We start from the raw sequence: 21,820 nt of genomic DNA, 5'->3' as shown, positions 1-21,820 counted from the left end.
GATTGGTCTATTTAGTGCTCAAGGTTAACCTCACATGGACGCCATCTGGCACCTCATAAGACACATCTTTCTCCGAAACTGGTGGAGACCAAACCAGAACTGAAAGTCAATTTCCCCAGTCGTAACAATGCCTGCTGACAGTGGACTTTTAGGGCCAGACAGAGAAAAAGAATTGTACTAGAACACAAGTGCATTTACTGACAATACTGCTAAAAATGCTTTAGGTCAAGCTAGATTTGCTGGTCTGCACTGGTGATGCTGTGTTGTTTTGGTAGCTGCTGAGAGTTAAAAGGAAGGCAAGAAGTATGAATAACGTACACATTTAAAATGCGTATTAGAAACACTGCAGCCCATAAGGTGGTCTATAAAGTTATCATACTCATTTTATCTCAAAAACTTGTTGGTAAACAGTAAAAATGTGCCATTCACATGGTAACTTAATCTACCAGGACCTCTGCTTTGAATCACAGCTCTGTACATGACAAGATGCGTCTTCAACTAATTTGGTCACTTAAATGTCATCTAAAGGGAGCCCCTGCAAAGTTGAGAACCCATTGTCCAAGAAGCGCTTCAGATTTTTATTATTTTTTTTAAGAGAAGGTTTGGACCAAAAAAGAGGACTGTGGTTCTGAAGAAGTTTAGTTGGGGCTAAAAACACAAACAGGTGCAGAATGCATTTACAGCTCCCAGTTCAGGCTGTGGTGACGACAAACTCCATCTCTCCTGTTTGACCTTCTAGCTGCGAGGTAGAAACCCAGTTAGCATGAATGCAGCCTGCTAGAAGGGGAGAGAATGTGTTGGTATGGCTCTTTAGTAACAAAACATAACCATCGTCTTACTTCCATAATAAATAAAAAAAATATATACCAAAAAAGCTTGTCAAATCTTACTCAATGCAGAAGAATACAAGAGAGGAAAAAAAAAAAACATTTACAAATAACTGCAGCAAAATGAAACCATGTGTGGTTTTTAAAATGTGTTTCAAATTGTAGGAGCAGCTTTGCTCAGGGACATAGACCAACAGTGGGTGAGAAATGTAAATATAGCTGTAACTTGTATTAGCCCGTTACACAGGATAACAGATCAACCCAGCTACAACAGTTTCTTGGTTGTTTGGGTCACAAATCAGCTATTGTTGTTTCTGTGGTAATTCATCTTATGCTTATGTATACATTTTTCTTTTTATAAAATATTTTATTCATACAATCATTTCTTTAACTATAGCAACATTACTATTTAATTTTGAGTGTCAAGATATCAGTCTCACATCACCTCATAAGAACAACAGTATATAAACAAATGCAGAAAAAAATGATTTAAAGTTTTGTATCCATTTGAGTATGTCTCTCATTTTGCTTTCAGTTCATCCTGTGTCTGTACACCTGTCTGTCTGTCTGTCTGTCTGTCAGTAATGAGCTGATGGGAGTATTGCTGGTCCTGGCGGGTGTGTAATTGGAACAACTCTGAGCAGTGGCCTCTGCTGGCTGGCCAGGAGGAGGGCCCTGTATGGCAGAACAGGCTGGCCATTGGCAGGCAATAGGAGACCCTCACGCCGGCCCATTCACAGCTGGCTCTGAGGACACAGAACTCCGGTCCAGCCTAGGAAAGAAGAGCAAACACAGACATATGGATCTCTTAGAGGACAGACAAAAACGACACATTTACTCCAGACAAATAGAAGAAGTGAAGAATAGCTGTAAACTACAGAAACTTTCACCTGCCTTTAAAGTTGCATGCTTCACTGACAGCGTAGTACACTACCTACTACATGTCATACAGTACTGTGCAAACGTCTAAGGTTTACTGCTTTAGGAAGTTATGAGCATAAATATGCATTTCTCTGTATCAAGATACATGTGGAATATACAGGAAATATTTACACAGTTTTGAAAAACACTCATATTTATGGAAAAAAGTAGTTCTTAGTGGCAAAAAGCACTGATTGTGAGCAGTGTATTACACCAAGTCCAAGGTTTCTTAAGAGGCAGCTTTCCAAAGCAGGAACTCGAGGCAGGTGCAAAGTGGCACCAGCGTTTAAAGGAACAGCCCCCCAAGTGGCCCTCTGAATGTGCCACAACAACAACAGACATAATTTCAGTTCTATGAGCAAGTAGGAAATAGAACAATGGAGGTGTGTTATGTTCACCTTTTTATTACAGTTGATTCTAAGTTTAGTCTTAATCCATGTTAGTTTAGTCTTAATCCATGTCTTCTCATGTTGAGCTTTCAATACACATGTTATTGTAGGTGTTTGAAGCCTGCTGACATATAAGACTATATAAGTCTAAACTGCATCATTCCATTCAAAATGCCAAAGACGTCACAGTTTGACAGGCAGAGAATCATCATTTTGCATCAGCAAGGTCTCAAAGGCAAATCAAACAAACTGGATGCTCAACATCTGGTATTCAGGCTCATATGAAGAATCCAGAGAGGTGAAGGACAAGAAAAGTTTCAGTGTCTGGTAAGAAGCGTCACTGAATTCTGTCTTTGAGAGACCAGAAGAGGTCAACTTGTGCAGCATCTAGCAGCCTTGTCTGGATGCCAAGTTGATCCTTTTACAGTCTGCAGAAGTTTGATCATGAACGGCCTCTGTGTAAGAGTAGCTGCTCAGAAATCACTTTTTCAGAAGGGGAACAGGGCTAAAAGGCTGAAAAATGCAAAAGCTCCCAGGGACTACAGTGAAGATCAATGGAGATGGAGTGGTGAATCAAAGTTTGAAATGTTTGCTATCAAGAACATGTGACAAGAAGAGTTGGAAAGGCACAACGAAGAGTGTGCAGCCTTCAGTGAAACATGGTGGAGGTCAAATCATGGCTTCAGGCTGCATGTCTGCCAGAGGTGTTGGGATAGTGCCCAGATAGATGGAATCATGAATGCTGTCAAGTACAGACACATTCTGATTCATCATTACTTCTGGAGAGTTACTGATTGGAAACAGGTGTAGTTTTCTGCAGGACAATGATCCAAATGATACATTGGAAATCACATTTGGAAGAAAAAACAGCAGATAAACTAGTGTAGGTGATGAACTTAATGTTATAAAAGTGGTATGGGATCATCACGATAGAAAAAAGAACAAGACAGCCCAAGAGTGCAAAGGAGAACTCTGGGATTCGTTGAAGAAAGCTCGGTATAAAGATAGCTTAAGAGAAGCTGCAGAAAATGTAAGGAGGGGTCACGCTGACTTTAGCCTGGAATTAGTTTTCAATACTGTGTACATGTTTCTTGCATTGTCTTGTTGTATCTTAATAAGACTGACACTTTGTAATTGTAAAAGTTAAGGAGTTTCTTGGTTTCGTAAAGATGCTTAGAAAATTCAGATTCAAACACAAGATCAAATTCTCGCATTTCACAAAGAGAATCGGGCTTACTTTGCCTCCTCTATGGCAGACATTTCGTCTAGAGGACCATTGGGAAGCTCCACAGTGGGCCGACATTTCTCACTGCTTTACATGAAACAAGAAAAAAAACAAAAGAAAACTTAGCTCGTCTGGAACCATATCAACAACTCTCAAAGTAAGTTAGATCTCATTTGTTTTTCTAAAATGTAAACATGAGCAGTAGGAAAGACATGTTGGACTTGCAATATTTTACAAACGTTTCCTTATTGGCACATGCTTGTGGATAAAGCTCATGCTACTGTAACACACTCAATATAGACGAATCAACATTTGGTTTTTGTACAAAAACAAAACAAGGTGCAGTCTCAGACATACATACTAGTAACTGTGATCTTTATATCGTGCTTGTATTGACAACTGTGAGTATGCACAGCTTTGAGTGATTATGCTTTTGTAGAGAAAGGCATGTGGTTATATTTAGAGCGTGAATGTGTAACTTAAATAATTACAGACTTTTAGGGTGTTTACTTATAATCTACTAATATATGGATAAAACTATAAATGATAGATCCATTAAAGTTGCATTTAGGCTATGCATTGTCTAATTTTGATAAAGAAATATGATAATTGATAGTCACGTAAACTCTTGGTCAGTACATTTGGTAGCTTACGCTCCTTCTTACAGACTTTGAATTTCTCATTCTTTCACCTTTACGTCAAGCCTAAAGGAGCTGCTGGCATACCGGATCATTCACTGATTCATAATGCTGGTATGAAAGCAACAAGTTTCCTATCTCAGGTTTATTAAACCTGTTTTCTGGAACTGGTCAACTTGGCCTAAAAGTCTCTATAGAGGGAAAAAAAAAGAGACTTAAAAGATGGGAAAACGAAATATTTTGAAAAATGTTTGTCTCCATTTTAAATTCGGGCTACTCTAATGCAACATTGGCAGGAAAATCTAGTTTTCTGATTTGCAAACACTTTCTAAATTTATCAGTTCATTTGTTAAGAAATAATAAAAAAAGCCTACATTTATTCCAATGAATAACTAGACATTAAACAAAGGGCTTTGGCACTGCTTCTAGTTGAGTCTAAGAAGGCGACATGATTAAAGAGATGCCTCCCATAACTTGTTTCATGTCATTCCATGTCAACTCAGCTTAAGAGTTCAACAATGACATTACATTTTATTTTTATTTTTAATAATCATTAGCTGCAGCTCTAATAGGAATGACCCTGATTTTAATGCACTCACTGCTACGGTTACAAAGGAACTACAACTGTCTTTGTCAGATTTTACAACAGCATCTGACCATAAAAATCGATGGTGAGAAATCCCACACATTTCATGGTTAATAAAGACATGTGACTGAGCATTACTGTGTGAGTAGTACAGAACACTGCAGAGCCTGTGCAGACACTCTTATTTATTTATTTCTCGTTTTTTACTCAAGTCAGTGGTGTGCATGTGTGTGTGATGTGTGTGTGATGTGTGGTGTGTCTGACCCTGTTTTGGGACAGCAGGCTGCAGCTGAGCTGTTGGTGCCTGTTCTCTCTGAATCCACACACTCCACTACTGAGCATTTCTCTGACGAGGCAATCTTCTCTTCATCGCTGGAACACACAGGTACACACACATACATTAATACATCAATAATGAGCCATTCACAGCAACCACTTTACCCAGAGAAACACACAGAACACAGTGAGATGTGAACAGTGATGCATGCTGAACTGACTGACAGAACATAGTAAAACAAAGGATGGTTGTGTTAAAAATGGGATAACTGTGAACTCGACATAGAAGCATCAAAATGTACAGCAAATGGAGAACTGTTTGGATTGTTTAGCTAGGATACTCTGTTTACTTTATCGCTGCAGAGCAAGCACAGAGTAGGCAGGCCTACAAACCGATTTGGACACTGATTAGACCAGAATTGATTGTATCAGCCGTCAGTCTTGCTTTGTCTCAGAGAACCACCAATAATCTTGATGAGACCTCAATCAAAGCAAAACACCCACAAACATCCAAATATAATCCAAAATTTGACATGCTACATAAAAGTTATCAAGCATTTGTCAATGTCACAAAACATGATTTTACGCTATAAAAAACAGGCGTCCAATTAAAAAATAAAGATCATGGGTGCACTTTTTGGGGCCACATTTAATTTTTTTCACAAAACACACTCATACCATTATCTTCATGTTTGGTTTACAGTAGTCTTGGTGGGTATTGACAAAATAACACATCTTTAACGCCATTTAATGTACAAAAAGGGACACAATTATTAACTGAACTGAAACTTAATGAAACTAAAAGGACGCTGCTATTGTGCAATTGTTCAATGGTAAAACTAAAGACAGAAAAGGGACACCTTCTTCCTACACAATAAACTTGCAGCTCCAATAAGCAACTCATATTTTATTCCAATTCCTCTGCCAAGGTGGGAGCCAAGACAGATGTTTGTTTTCATTTCTTTAAACATTTATTAAACTTGAGAAGGAGGTGAAACAAAAAGGAAAATAGAGCCCATTTAACTGGTGCAGATCCGCAACATTTTTTTTTTGAAACTGCGAGACAGGGCAGCGGCCTGGGAGGAGGACTGCACTCTCTAAGTTCCCTTCTAGTTACAAAGGCTATATTAATAGGACTTCTCTATGCACGTTTTATTTCTGATTCAAATTAGCAGCATCTCAAAAGAAAACAAAATCATCCTTCTTTCTACTTTTGATTGTGGTTATTGTCATATGGAGCATTTTTGATTTAAGCCATGTGAACAAGAGGCTGAGCTGTAGGTGTAATCCTTTGAAGGATCCTGTAGCTGCAAATAACTGTCAAGAGTGAACAGTTTTTGTAAATGAGAGAAAAGATGGATTTTACTACTGTGCAAGCATAAGGCCGTGTTGTATCGTAGCATTATTGTAAATCAATTTTGTGGTCACAGCTGTGGTCAGTACCTGATATGGTTCAGAACCTGATGACCGGATTTATTTCCCAGTTTGCCTGTTATGACACACCTCTCGCAGCTACATCTTTCATTGTGCATTTTCATTTTTGTAAATCACAATCTCAACAATGGAGACAATGACAAAGTGTCAAAGGCAAAAAAGGCGGCAGGAAAAGGCGAAGCACAGCATTAAAATAAAATAAACATATCAATACAGTATTCATAAAGCTGTTTGTGAGCAATAAAAATCCAATTGTGGAGAGGTTGAGGTCACTTCAGAAAGTGCAATGTCACCTGTATCATTTCAACTCACAATTTAATCCTGTTGGCTTGGACTGTTGTATATAATTATGTAGATTTTTTAAAAAGGCTTCGTAAACTTGAGCCAAAATTGAAGAAACAAAATACTGCACTTGGAAAACAATTTTGGTAGAAACACATGCAGAATGGAGATAATGAAATAAACAAACAAGGAGTTGAAACCAAAGAAGAAGATCAAAATTGGGAAAGAAAAGTTGGTGGTTGACGTGACAACAAGACTACATCACGGCTGCAGGCTGATCTCTGATTGGCTGTACATACCGATAAGATTTCAACACTCTGAAGAAGACCACACCCACAACGCACAGCAAGAGAGAGAGGGGAAGCTCAGATTGTAAGTGTCGCTCAGTTCATTAGACTACTGTTATTTACTCAGACAAACAAACAATATAATGCAGCATCAACAAGGAGACGAAAAGATATGACAACAACTGTAAAACCCTGGTGTTTGGGATAAGCAGGTATTTCACTACGGAGGCACCACTAAAAGTCAAGTATTAATAATTGCCCCTTGGGTTTGCCCTGACTTGTGACAGGCCATTGCAAATTGAGAAAAAAATAAGTATTTTAAGACATATTTAAGTAGTGTTGAATTCTCCCTTCACAGTTTGTGAATAGATATGAGAACCTGTCGTCTTTTAGTGGTGGTGCAATGACCCGCTCTAGTAAATGAGCAGAAATAGTTGATCTGTTCGATACGTCTGGGGCCGGTTTCTGACTTGACGTTAAAACCGCCACTCCAGGAAATGTGAATAGTGTGAGGGCATACGTAACAGAGCTGATGTGAAACACTATTCTAACATATCCTCTCAAGCATCTATTCTGGTAGAGATGCCATAATCTAAGAGAGCGTTCCAGTGTTACCGCTTGAGTTTTTGGAACATAATGGCTACAACATTTGCTTTGAAACTGTTACTCATGACATCCGGTCACTTAGCACAGGTGTGTAGTGTTGTTTTTGTGTGGTTGTGATTGGCGAACCTCTTGAAAACGGCGGTCTCGGTCTTGGCGTCAACAGTGAGACTGACGGTTTCTTTCATCGAGCCGTTGATGACCGTTTCTGTGATACTGCGCTGCTCAGAACAGGCCGTTTCCTCCTCTGCTTTAGGTGTCCCACAGTCCTTAGGTGAGGTGGAGGAGGAAGAAGCCTCACTGGGGCCCAACCAGCCATCACAGTCTTGGGGGGTGGTAAGAAAGGTGACATTAGGTGCCAGGTCTGATCGAGACATCAACACCAACTCAAAGCTGCCCTGACAAAATGTGCGATAACTGTAGTTGTAGATAATTGTAATTGTAGTTCCGATTGCACCTCCTCTTTTTGAATTCTTCATATGGGATGGAAATAAAGTAATGGTGGTTCAGCACATCGATCAAAGGTCTGTAAGTGTAAAGCAGGCTCTTTTTGGGGGCATTTGATGGCTTGTGCAGGTATAGATCCACAAGTGGGATGTTTGCCATTTACTGTTCAGTTTGAGCACATAATATCTGCCAAACTCATACAAATATATTTTACAGTTTCATTTAATTATTTAGAGGTCTAACTCAAGAATGAGGTAGAAGTCAGACACGTGGTCCTCATGTGGTAGAGGTCATGCACATGGATGTGGCCTAGCAGCTGACCAGCAAGGGCCTGAGTACAGAAACTCTACAGTTGCTTAAATGTCCAAACTTGAGGCAGTTTACAAAAGAGAGTCAATCCCTATAGACTCCTATTAATCAAATGCTCATCAGTCATATTGTCTGTTTACTTTTGAACCTGTGGAGGGACCCTGTAAAAATGTCTGTAATTCCGAAACCATTAATGCAAATTTTTTCCTAAACACCTTGAATTAAAAGCCTCTCCTTCCATCCCATCTTGACTGCTTCTTTTCGAATCCTTCGTGGATGTGAGGTTACAAACATTAGGTCAAGTTAAAATTACATTACACGCATGAGGCAAACGCTAATGTAAATTTGTGTCATTTAGATTTGGCTACTAAAAGACAAGTCACATAAAATCATACATTACTGAAAGTAAAATTTCGTATCCAACTATGTCCAGTTTGTTCAGTTGCAAAACTGGTGACAGGCCAAAAGTGTTTAAACGTTGAAGGAACCCTGGTGTTTATGTCTCTTAAGCTCACATGGGTGAACATAAGTCTCCTAATAACATGCATATGTATACGTCTCACCTTCAGGTTGCATTGGTGTATTGACCCCCAGAGGGTCCAATGTCTCTATGCTGGTTTCCATAGCAACAGGGGAGTTGCATCTCAGAGGGTCTTTGGGGCTGAAAGATTGAGAAACAGAGAAATTTCTTTTCAATAAACCCTCTTTCAGATTAAAAGCCAGTGACAGTTGAAAGGAAGCAGTTTTCTTTTTTGCAAACTCGTTTACATGTAGCAAAAACTGTGATATTTCAGTGCGTTTGGGCCTTTGGTTGACACATAAACAAAGGTACAAGTCACCGAAAACGATCATTTGTGAAAACTCCGGCCAAAGTGGAGATTTGGAAACACTCTGTCTGTACGTTGGCATGTAGACTGGAGGAGACAGAGTTTGACGTCACAGTATTAGGGCTGGACCTGAGCATCCGAAAATTTGGTCGTTGTGGTGGTATCCAGATATTAATTTTGAGATCAGAAGCAGGAGTTCACTTTGGCCCGAAAATGTTGACAAACTCATCTTCTTGGCACATAATATGAAGAGAGTGTAGGTAGGCTAGTGAAATGTCAGTTCTTGTAAATGTATACCGCTGTTTTGAACTACGTCTTTTATTTATTATTTATATATATTATTTATTTAATATATACATACACACACAAATATACATATATATATTTTTTTAGTGTTGGTATTGGTATTCAGACCAGCCCAACTCGGTATACGACAAAAGCGTCATCAGTGTCACATGTGTGTGTTCATCGTTGTGTTTTTTTCCAGGATTCTGAGCTCTTAACATGTTTATGTGGGTTTGTGGAAACAAAGATTTTCTTAAAAAAAAAAAAAGATCTGGTCTGAAAAATGTTGTTTTTGAAAACATACATCTGTTTTTGTAAATACCCAGCTATGTGTAAACGTGGTCTGAAGGATATCCCACCTGACAGGGGTGAAGTTGGAGAAATCAGCCCAGCCTGTTTCAGAGTTGGACGTAGCAGGAGAGGCGCTCCATGCTGCTTCTGGTTGGACTTCTGAGGAAGAGGAGGAGGAGGAGGAGGAGGACATAGGAGAGGACGCAGTGGGGTTGTTGGGGCTGGAGGCTGGAGCTGTGGATGTACCCGTGTCCATGGGGATGTCATCAAAGTTGGCTGTCCACACTGGCCCTGAACACAAACCAAATAAACAAATAAATTAAATGAGGTATTTAAATCACATCTGCATCGGCAGTAAACCATTGCTAATGCCGCTAGCCCCTACTTGTGTGAACTACTATAGTCATTTTATAACACTTGCCATGAGTACTGTGTGTAAAAACTTAAATTGAAAGTAAATCTAATGATAGCTCTTAGATGAGGCCTACGTCTAATAAAACTTTAATCAGGAATATTCTTACCCAAATCTTAGTCTAATTTGAATCCTTAAACCTAGTTCTGGCAACAAACAAAAACTAAACGAATAAAAATCTTAATTGGGCCATTTGGTATTGTTCTGTGCTTGGAATGATGTACTGTAGTCTTGGACACACCAACCTGTATCAACTTCCATTCTGTCATCGGTGCTTGGGTTAGAAGCTTCAAATGAATCTCTCTTCACATCCTCCTCCTCTGAGTCTGTGCTCTCTTCGCTGTCTGTGCTGCCTGAACTCCTAAGATTGACACACACAGATAAAAGTGATTATTTTTGTTCAAATCTGTCTGTGTACCATCTCTCTTTATATTTTTGTGTGCAATAAATGTGGAGATGCATACAGCTCGGTTGTCAAAGCAGTTACTCTAATGTGTACAGTGTTGTTGGCAGTCAACCACCTTTCATTGTCATTTGGTCATTTTGTCAAATCAACAGATTTACAACAGTCAACAGTAGTTAGCCAATGTCTACATTCAATAACTAACTTCTGCTAACTGAACAAATAAATGAAATGGAAATGCAATTTTCAATATCATTCTAGTTGAAGTTTCACGAATGTGATCACAATGTTTTGACCTTGTTTTGTTGGCATGTTACAGAGCAAACATAAGTAACTGACCAAAATAATATATTATACAAAAAGATAATATTTGCTATCTGTTTCAACTATAGTGTATTGGGTAAATATACCTTCATTATGTAAACATTAAACACAAAGTAAAGTTACACACAGTCTGGTCATGTATTTTTGATGGTGATCACATTGAATGCCGATGCTTCCATTTTGCAATGCGCACTTTTTTGCAAACAGAAACATGTATTTCAAAAAGTGGAAAGATGATGACATGAAATAGAAGATTCAACAAAAGTGTTTTCCGGTTAGAGATTATGAATGGATGGAAGATGTTTTTGCATCTGCCAGTGTGTTTAGCGAACCTGGGACGTCTCTGGGCCTCTGGTGCGAAGGTAACGTCTTTTTGATCCCAGATATCTTCTTCATCTGAACCAGCATCTTCAAACTGTTGGATTTTCTCATTACAGCGTGCTTCAAACAAAGCTATATTTGCCTGGGGAAAACATACAGACATATGCCGCCTGCTTAGAAACACACGATACTTGCAGTATATGCAGGTCTACACAAAAGCCAGTGTACTGCGAAGCATACATTAACATGTGTATCATAGCAGAACAGCTTTAGTGCAGGCATCAAACAATCCTCTACTATATCATTGCTACAATTTACATTTCTGACTGGTATTTTACTTTTTTAACCACTAGGAGAGTATTAAAAAAAAATCTGAATTTGGTTTACATTTGTGCATTAAGCTTTCCAAAAGCAGGAAACAGCAAAGTTTATCTTTCTATCAAAACTGAATCAGATTCCATTCATCTGTCATACATGAATTATATAAAAAGAACTGAATCTTACTTGGTGGCATCTGTTTCTAAATTAACAACAATATCAAATAATAAAAGACATGCCCTATAAATAACATTTTAATTAGTTTTATGAGAATCTTAATTTATCTCCTTTCATTCTTTGACTACATATGAACTCAAGATCAACAATCAAAGTACTTACACTTTCATTTGTATTCAGTGAAAAATTGATGTCTGATATTCTATCAAAGGGAATACTGCAATGTTAAAGAGAACAGAGTTTAGTTCAGTTAGGGTCGTTAGGCATCCACATATAAGGCAACACACCAGCAGACAGGTTCTTGGGACAGAGCAACAAATCATGTTTAATACTGCAGAGACAACTAAAACATATTTTGGCACAGGCCAGGTTTTATTATAGCATAAAGACAGCACTGAAGAAACGAATTTCCTAAAGCCAATTGGGTTCTTCATGTCCATGTTTTATGTTGTAAACTGATCAAAGAAAAGCAAAGAAGCATACATTGCCACTTTTTTACGCAGTTCAGTGGCAAAGTTTCTAAAAATATTAACGTTTACTTAACACATAAAATAGTTAATCAATTATTTGAGGGAAAGTCCTACATCTGGGGAAAACGTTTACCAACCATGCAGCAACTAATGATTGAAACATGGCTTGCAATTAATCACAAATCTAAGTAGTTACTGATTAATTTGATAACTAAATGACTAATCTGTTTTGGTCTTAATGTCAATTTTGTTTTGAACTTAGAAAAACTGTACCTGATTTAAACTCTTCCTCTTGTTTAACAATACATTGCTCCAAACCACCTTGTCAAGTTTTAAACCCTCCCAACAAGCACAGGAGGTCCTCCACTGTGTCATACAGTGATCCTTCAACTGAATTTCATTTTGGGGAGGAAAAAGAAGTCAAGAGGAGCTTAATCTGGCCATTATGGCAGATGGAGAGTAACAACAGTGTTGCTGCACTTGTGGGCACAATGGCACACATCACAGTTAAGGCTGTTGTGCTTAATGCTCTCCCTCAGACACCTTAGGATGTTACAGTGAAGTTGGCATGGTTAGTCCATCCCTGGGGGACAAATTCATGTGTACAATCATGTGAATACTGAACAAACTAAGAAGCATGCTTTGGGTCATGCTGCTGGTCAGTCTTGGAGACTGTGGGCTCTTCAACTGAAGTCTGCAGTGTGGCCTCCAGCTTGTAGCCATAGACATAACTCCTGCCAAAACTGATGACTGTTGAAATGACAGTAGGGTCAGTTTGAGTTACGAATTTATGCTAACTCTCAAGTTTGAGGTCTATGTGAAATTGTAAATGTGGATCTGTAAGTGGTCTGAACTGGACATCTAGAGAGCATGTAGACGTGTGCACAGGCCAATTCACAGACTGAGGATGAGGCTCTGTACAAATTACAAGAGGGCCACCTTGTCTGCTACATAGCTGGCTGCATTTCCCTTCATATCGGGCTCAGAAAAACAGCAGCTGCTTACAGATTGAGCTGTAGTACTGTCTTTTTTCAGAGGTGTGCAGGCACAGTGGCCAGACATATCACAGGATATCTGGACCCCTGCGGGCCTGTGTGAATGAATAAATGTACATCCCATGTACCCTGCAGATGCAGATGTGTACACAGATGTGGGAAGCATGAATTGGCCTTTAGATGACCACTTAAAAAAAATAAAAATAATAGTGGACAAATTTAAATTAGGTACAGTTTTTGCTTTTTACAGGCATGGTACTCAAACTCTTTTGCAACGCAAAGTGCATAAGTATTACCTTATAAACCTCTGTATCCTGCCAAGCCATTGTCTTGTGTTACTTAAAGTCTGATGCTTTGATTTACAAGATGAAGTTCAATTTTTGGAAACCCTGAATCATCAAAATGTTGCAAGCTGCTGACATACGTGCACATCAAATATTGTTTAACATGTCGATACTATGCCTGGTTCCTAAAAGTTCATGATTTGAATTTGAACAGTTGAGAAGTCTAATTAATATCTCATTTTAGCAGTGAAAACTATTCCCCATAATTTGAGAATTGAAAGACAGTAATGTTACATAAATACTACAGTAGGAACAGAGACTGGAGCTCAAATACTTTGCAGCTCTTGAATTTAACATTCCAATTTGTGCATTCAATACAACTGGAAAGTGCCTGACCTGTATACTATGTATTCTGTTTTGAACAACAAGAGTCAGGGCTCGACATTAAGGCTTGTCTGCTCGGCTGGGACAAGTGCATGTTTATGTAGGGAAATTGAAAGACAAGTTTATATTCCGCATCAGACAAGCTGCAAGTCATAAACAACAAAACTTGTCTCTTCATGTTATGTGCCACTCATTAATTTGCAAATGCTGGAACACCAGCATCTCAGACCATTCCCAACTAGCAACACTTTCCCTTAACCTTTACATTTCATTTACAATCAGAGGTAGAGCAGATTACAACCACGTCCCCTCCACAAAAAACAAAAGAAAACCAAAAAAACCCCACAGCCATTAGCCCAAGCTTGCATTGCTAAACACATTAAATGGCTGCAACAAGTTGTCAACTTGTTTAACCCCATCTTCACTTCACAGGACTTGCCGTTCCTTTGCCCCATTATGATCCGTTCCACTCCAGTCTGTGGGTCGGCTCTGTTTTGCACGTTCCATGTACAGTGGACCCATGTGTGGAAACAGCCACAGACAGAGTGGAGTTGAACAGAAATAGCAGAGCAAGGAAGAAGCAGCGGAAAGCCACAACACAGCAGTAAAGATTCTTACATTCAGCCAAAATGAAATGACCACACATAAATTAGGTAATTAACATAAATAAACTATATATTTTTTAAATTCAGCTTGTTTTTGGCTTTCTTGGGGCACTGGATAAACACTCCAGACTGCAGTTTTGCTTATTCCTTGCAGTGGGAGGTCACTCTTGGTCTACACGGGGGAGCAACGGTACAGTAGTACAGCAATACAGAGATCAGAAAGTGGTAAATGCTATGCAACTCCTGGTTCAGTGGCATATGCTGATTCTACAATAGTCAGCACCTGCTCTTGTATGATATGTTGCTGGTATCTCATTGACACAACTGCTTCCCATCCACATACCAGTAGGCCAGTCTGGGCTGGCTATCAAACTGCCACATGTACATGTTCAGTGGACAAATGTGTCAAAAAGTTAATGTCGAACCCTGGGGATGCACATGAAAGTACATGGATTTCGGCTTCAGAAAGTCAGGTCTTTTCTGTGTTGATTTTCTAAGGCTATGTCAATACTTTCCAGGCATCTTGATGACACAAATAGGAGGACCATCAGACAGACTTGAGACTTATTTAGACCTGAAGAATTATCAGGTACAAGAGTTCAGTGAATAAATGTCATTTTGTCAGAGCATCAAACAGTATAAACTAGAACTAACAGAATTAAAGACAGATATCAGGCTGTTCAAACTGTTGAAAATGCTGACTAAATTAAGTCAGATCTCTGATTCCTCTACCAGCTAAAAGAAGTCCTTGTGTGCTCTATCTGTTGCTGGTGTTTACTTATGGATCTCTACTGATGTTTACAGTTTTCATTTGAATAGGCCCTCATGACTTTTCATCCTTATAAATTCACAAACTAATACCTAATATATTGGAGATGTACTTTATGTAAATGAAAAAGTTATTTTTTCAAACAATTAAAAGTTACAAAATAAAATGTCAGAACTTGAGGAGCAGATTTTGATACTCTTGTGTGGCTTTTTTACTCATTTTGACCTAGGTTATTTTTGGGATAGTCTGACCAACGTTAAGGCCAAGACCTACTAAAAGAAGATGGGGTCTACTTCCCTCCAGTTTGTTTATAGTGAAGTGAACATTTTAAATCACTGAGCTCTTAGCTACCCACAAAAGCCCACAACCACTGGATATTATACACACCAAACTAGTTCACCATAAGGATGGCAAAAAGAGACAGCACATGAAAACAAAAGTTGGACATAGCTTCTTTTTTTCAAGCCATGTTTTAAATTATTGCGATCCTACTAGACAGGAAATAAGGCATACACTGGAAGAAATGGCATTGGTTTTGATGCTGGATTCTTCTACAGTTCTGAACCATTTCACAATTACTGTTGGTGACATTTTTCTACAGCAAATCGGAAATATAAAAGAGTCTGGTCCAGTCAATAGAATTATACATTTTTCAAAATTGAACCTGTATTTTAAATTAAGGCTACGAATGAGCTAGAGAATAAAGAAACGCTTTTTCATTCATTTCATTTTTCATATATGCAAATTTGCTATAGTTTAATGAATAAATGAACAAACCTGTTGTACCAACTTTGAAATGTTTTCAGTGTCCTGTCCCTTCAGTGTTATACAGTCATATTTAGACAGCAAATCTAGTCATGCAGGATGAGTACTCACTCCACAACATCGTCCTGATCAGCAAACTCTTCGTCATTGAAGCCGAACTGCTCAATAAAATTGGACGTCATTTGTTGCATCTGATAATCAGAAAAGGCCTGGCAAAACCCAGGACCAGTGATAATGATATAGTCTTGGCTCTACACAAAGCTGGTCATTACTTGCAGTACAGAAAAGTGAAAATTCATATGCACACTCTGTTGTCAAAACAAAGACGCTACAGTATGTTGGCTAGACAGGTTATAACACCCAAACATGCTTTTACAGACAGATGACAAAATGCTTTTCTTTTCTAATTGTTTTCTTTTTGTAAAAACTGACAGCTCTATCATATCTAAAGTAGCTACAATCATCATTAGTAGTTAAGTAAATTAATTCCAAAAAAATGCTAGAGAGATGTTCTAGTGGTAGAGTGATTGTAACTGTGCAGGACCCATAGTCACAAAGTACCTATTTCCATTCAGCATGTTCATCGAGATATACAGCTTGTTTTTTCTAGGTATAAAAATAGATGAATGCAAATTACTGTGTCTGGAGGACAATGGGAACATTTTCTTTAGCAGCAAATAAGGTGAAAAAGTAAAAAAAAAAAAAAAAAGCTCAACTAGATATGTATTGCATGTATGCTATTATAGTAAAGAATGATGGTGGCTCCAGGAAAAAAACATCTGTACACCAAAGTGGCCTCTTGACTAGCTGAAATGAAAAATTGTCATTTACACTGCATAGAGGCTTTACCTTCATAACCTCCATAATAAAAGCTAACAAGGAAGAAGATTCTTTCATAAAAATGTAACTGCATGTTTGTAAATGAGCTAGGTCTGTGTGGCTATGGGTCTGCTTTTGGTGCATTTATGTCCTTGTGTCTGTGTTTAGGTCTTACTTGTTGAAGAGAAGAATCCTGGTGAAAGCCACTGTCTTTAAAGTCCACCTCATCATCACTGGAAGAATGGATGTGGTGTGTGTTCACCTGAGAAAACATTCATTTCAGTGAGAAAGTCTGGGCCTCACCATTACACTTACGGTTTCATTCCAAATCTCACAAGCCAACACGCACACAAAAAAAAAAGTCTCACAGTCTAAAAATTACACTGGATACTCATCATCTGACTTTAAATAAATATTGAAGTTTGACAGCAGTGCTGATGTTCATACTCACCAGGTCAACAGTGTTTCTTTTGTTTGTGTCAGCCAGCTGGCCAGAAATAAATGCTTCCCATTTTTCTCTGTCCTCTGCAGGGAGATCTGTGACACACACACACACACACACACACACACATAAGTGCTCTATTTTCTTAAGAGCATCACACTCTGCACTTTCAAGGATTTTGACTAAACAACCATTGAACATTGATTTAGATGTCATAAGAGCACATCTGTATAAGAAAGAAGATTAAGCATTACAAACACAAAAAGACTCCCGCAGCTTGTTTTAGTCACAGTCAGGACTATGCGAGACGTGAGCAGCTGCAAGTGTCAATACATTGATTGATTTTGATTTTCTACTGTTTTGCTATTTAAAATAGGGGATATTTCGGTTCATCGCAGACATTCACCCCAGGCTCTCTCTCACAAACACATTGCCAACAGACCCATCTAGGAAAAGCCTGTCCTTTCAGTGCACACTCTTAAAGACTTTCACAGGATGATGGATTGCTTGCTTGTAGCTGCAGAATAGAACCAGTATGAGTGCATCTGTGAATGCTTGCCAACCCTAGTCTTCATATACGGTATAGTTTTAAAACATTTTTGAGTCCATCATACATGGTGTCCGGTATCACTAGCTATTTTGATAAACCGGCTAAGCACAGAGTTAAGAAATGCCATAGAAAGATTTCCATCCAGTTCCAACCAAAATTAGCTTTTCATAAATACCGCAGTATAGAGTCAGTTGTCGACGATGTCAAAGATGAACGGGTTAATTTGCGACATACATAGGAGGAAAGCACTTGGAGAGAAGTGAGCCCTTACTAGAGATGAGCTGTTGTATCTGTGGTCCGTTAGGGCCTTTGTCACAGTTATGAACTATGGAGTTGGCTATTCTAGTGAGGTGACCCATGTAGCCTCTTCGCCGACCACCTTCTGCCCTAAAACACAAACAAAGATCAATAGAATTGTAAGAGCATTATATTATGAGTTCTTGACAATTAAAGCCAAGCATTACTTTCAAGAATACTTACTGTTCTTTCTCATTGGAGCTCCAGGCATCTATGATTCTCTGTATAAACTGGCACTTTTGAAACAGCTGGTGGAGAAAATACAAGCGTGTTCAATACAACAAATTCCAAGAGGCTACGATGTAGTACATACTGCTGCTATGTCTGTGGTGAAACACTAACATAAAAGCTTCTACACTGCATTGTTTGTAAGTCTTCACTAAATGCCAAGTCTGGCCAACAGCGGTTTGACAGTCTCATTCAATTCACCTTTGGGGTATTTTAAGAAAAAAGACAAAGCCTTAGCAACACAGCTTTCCTTGTAAAGAACAGCAGAAAAGAATAAAGAAATAGTCTCAGGAATGGATGAACATTTCTTCATATATGCTGGTATGCTCCATGGCAAGGATTGAGTCTGTCAGCCAAAGTAAAAATGGACATACAAAGCACTGTAAAAACAGAATATCTTAATCTCACTGATGAAGGGTAGTCTGACTTCTGTTGCACTGAGTTCCTACTGTGGGGCCCACATCAATATAACGAATCTAAACTGTTAGTTCTTAACTTAATATAAAGACATGAGTGATACAGTGGTGGCTCAGTGGTTGAGGTTCTGGCCTACTGATCAGAAGGTCGACGGTTGCAGCGCTGCCATTATTGGCCCCTTGAGCAAGGCCTCTAACATTTCCTGCTCCAGGGGTGCCTTATCAGTGATAATAAGACATACCCCAACTAGGATATATGAAAAGAAATTTTTACAATGCTGTAATGTATTTGTGATAAATGAAGGCTTTCCCTTCTTCTCATGTTGCACAGTGGTGTATGCACTTCTGTTGTCTACTGTATATAATGACAGCTTTAGTTAGCAGATTTGCTACAGTGGCAGGGATGAGCGAGCAGAAACAAAACAATGAAATCACACATTTTGGGCACTGATGTAAATATATTTCTTCACTAGTATTCTGATCTTACATGTTTGATGAGGATGCTCTCCCTTGCATGTTCCTGCTCTGTGTCTGGCTGGATGTCTGTGGGGGCAGGGGGCATGGCCAGAATCATGGCTGTGCAGATTTCCACCTGAATGTGGAGGAAGTTGTTCCAGATGTATTTGAAATACATATCCTGTGAAGTAAAAAAATTAGAAAAGAAATGCGTAAGTAAATGGCTTGGATAGTGTAACACATAAGAATAGAAGTGATGCTTAGTATACTGAAGTAAAAAAAAAAAACAAACAAACAAAAAAAACAGTTCTTGTTCTATTGGTTGGTTCTAGTTCTTCCTTCTTTCAGTTCAAGTAACGTTTTACTTAGTTCCTCTCCATATCTGTGGCAAGTTCAAAGTTAAGGGTAGAATTTAAGTGTAAAACTTGTAAAAACTTCCAAACTGACTGTAGTTCAAGGTTGCTGTGACAAAGTGTCACAATTGTGCCCTTGTTTGACATCTACACCACGGATCAGAGTCAAACCAGCCTAGACTTGAAAATGTCCATTGTAATTGCTGAGTGTGTATTCCTATGTACAGTTAGTACATCAGGTATAACTTGTGCTTATATTTGTTTCTACATGAAGACAATTCCAGAGTTCTATTATACTTGATACTAGACCTTTACAACAGTTGCTTGCCTGATTGCAAACAAGCAACTGTTGTAAAGGTCTAGTAATGAAGGCTAATATAGCAGGACTAGGACTTTAACATGTTAATATTGATTATATAATCACAAAAAAAGAAAAATAATGCGTTTATTAAAAAAAACGACTTTTAAGACAGAAAGTCTTAAAATGGTGACAAGAATCACAATAATGGCACTTTGAGTTTGCACTAATCTGTGAATGTAGCAGACAGAAAAATGCAGATAAATATAGATGAAATATAAATATCTGTGTTGTTGTTTAAGTTCACATATGTCTATTCATTGATTCAGTTGTCAAACAAAATGTATTTGAATTGAAAATTATTATGTAAAATATTGCTATTTGATTAATCGAGGTTAATTAATTACAAAGCTTCTAATAATTTTTTATTATTATTTTAAATTCGCAGCCAACCACGACTACACATATTTAAATTTTTAAAAAAAAGACAAAACAAAACATCTTGCCACCTTCTAGACAAAAAAACAAACAAACAAACAAAAAAAAAACCTAAAAGGATTTGTAGACATATGGCCTAAACAGGCCTAATGAACCTAACAACATGTAACCTGACCAAAACCATTAAAGAGAAATTAAAATTGTTACTCTATGGAACAAATGAGAATAGCATAAAGACACAAGACAAATTTCACAGAATGCTGTCTTTACTTTGAGATTATGGCTGTCCTTGAAAATAAGATAAACATTTTAAAATGTGGATGCTGTAACCCATCTTGAACCTGGCAGCACATATCAATATGATCGCCACAAAATTCCCAACCTTGAATACCATGCCGACAGTTGAAATATGTTTTCATAATAACGTCAGGGAGATTGTCTGAAATCTGACATTATCAGAACCATGACACGATAAGCCTTTATTGATCCTACAGTGGGGAAATGTGCACGATAATAGGATAGCTTAAAACATGATTTTAAAAAAACCCCCAAAAAAACAAAAAACAAAAACCAAAGCATGTGCTTTGTACCAAAGGGCCATAAATGCATCATGTTATTCACTGAGGTGTTCTTGCAAAGGTGGCAAAATTTAAAGAACTGAATGATTAAAAATAAGACTTTAGGACATTTTATGGCCTTAAAGTCTAAATTCTAAAGATCTGCAATTACACTTCCATATGATGTAATGTGGTAGACATGTAAAACGACAAAAACATCAGGAGTGTCCAAAATCAAATAACAAAAGTACAGATAATACTCACTAGTATGACTCCCAGTGTGTTGAGGTTAATGAGTTCTGTGTTGATGTTGTGTGTGTTGCTCTGCAATAGACTGGCCACAAGTCTGACCACATTGAGCCTGGTGTTACCCACTGGAGGATCCAGTACGCCCCATGTTGTCTTCATCACATTTTTCTGATGGCGGAGAACAAACACTGTTCAGCATATACACAACTACCATGCATCGAAACTCATTACAAAAAACTTGTAACTTGCAAATACATGACAATGGGTTAAACTAAAAGTATTAAATGGGTCCATGCAGACTGCAACCTTGTAACTTCAATCTACTATTTGCCTACAGCTGTCAGTTTGTTTTTTACCTTTGGGGGTTCCAGTAGCAGCTGGTGAAAATCTTTGAGTCGGGGTCTTACAGCCTCCAGGATGCTGTGGTTGACTGAGAATGAAGGGTGGGACATCCCAGGGGCACACTCCATATGACCTTCAAACCTACAGAACACAAAGTCATACTCTCCTGAACTAATTCACCAAACACAATACAGCAGTGCCAAGTTGTCGGAGCATTTCTACAGTGACACACTCACAAAAGAATTATGGGCTACGAATCTGAGACTGATGCACAGATATACACCATAGTTTTCTTTAAACTGCCTTTAAAGTAGTAGGAATATTTATAGTAATAACTGTTGTGCTTACTTACGTTTAATAAGTGTGTTTGGTCATGGTATGAACACAATCATTTTAAGAATGAACTTTTAACTTGAACAGACCTGTTTACAACTTGTTTGATCATCTAACCATTAATCTGTGTCAGACTTAATTGTAAAAATGTTGCCATGTCAGTCTCATTTAGGGTAAAAAAAAAAAAG

The 21,820-nt window shown here is 38.3% G+C and overlaps 1 protein-coding gene across 4 annotated transcripts in view; it reads right to left on the bottom strand.

Moving 5' to 3' along the window:
- Positions 1 to 557: 557 nt before the first annotated feature.
- ppp6r3 (protein phosphatase 6, regulatory subunit 3) overlaps positions 558 to 21,820 on the bottom strand; it is a 35,179-nt gene continuing 13,916 nt past the window's right edge. For 2 of the 4 annotated variants that reach the window (XM_008294450.1, XM_008294449.1), the window contains 17 exons: positions 21,314 to 21,440; positions 20,973 to 21,125; positions 19,094 to 19,243; positions 18,146 to 18,210; positions 17,937 to 18,052; positions 17,125 to 17,210; positions 16,849 to 16,935; positions 15,966 to 16,063; positions 11,745 to 11,799; positions 11,099 to 11,229; positions 10,285 to 10,400; positions 9,696 to 9,918; positions 8,788 to 8,885; positions 7,598 to 7,793; positions 4,851 to 4,958; positions 3,375 to 3,449; positions 558 to 1,599 (listed from right to left, as the gene is read on the bottom strand). In XM_008294450.1, coding sequence (XP_008292672.1) covers positions 1,548 to 1,599; positions 3,375 to 3,449; positions 4,851 to 4,958; positions 7,598 to 7,793; positions 8,788 to 8,885; positions 9,696 to 9,918; positions 10,285 to 10,400; positions 11,099 to 11,229; positions 11,745 to 11,799; positions 15,966 to 16,063; positions 16,849 to 16,935; positions 17,125 to 17,210; positions 17,937 to 18,052; positions 18,146 to 18,210; positions 19,094 to 19,243; positions 20,973 to 21,125; positions 21,314 to 21,440 — 1,936 coding nt within the window. In that variant the 3' untranslated portion in view covers positions 558 to 1,547. The remainder of the gene's footprint in view (positions 1,600 to 3,374; positions 3,450 to 4,850; positions 4,959 to 7,597; positions 7,794 to 8,787; positions 8,886 to 9,695; positions 9,919 to 10,284; positions 10,401 to 11,098; positions 11,230 to 11,744; positions 11,800 to 15,965; positions 16,064 to 16,848; positions 16,936 to 17,124; positions 17,211 to 17,936; positions 18,053 to 18,145; positions 18,211 to 19,093; positions 19,244 to 20,972; positions 21,126 to 21,313; positions 21,441 to 21,820) is intronic. The other 2 variants (XM_008294451.1, XM_008294452.1) reach the window with 2 other exon arrangements.

The sequence above is a fragment of the Stegastes partitus genome, unplaced genomic scaffold (assembly GCF_000690725.1).
Source record: "Stegastes partitus isolate 25-593 unplaced genomic scaffold, Stegastes_partitus-1.0.2 Scaffold964, whole genome shotgun sequence".
Classification (NCBI taxonomy): domain Eukaryota; kingdom Metazoa; phylum Chordata; class Actinopteri; family Pomacentridae; genus Stegastes; species Stegastes partitus.
This window is presented reverse-complemented; position numbering and strand designations above follow the sequence as displayed.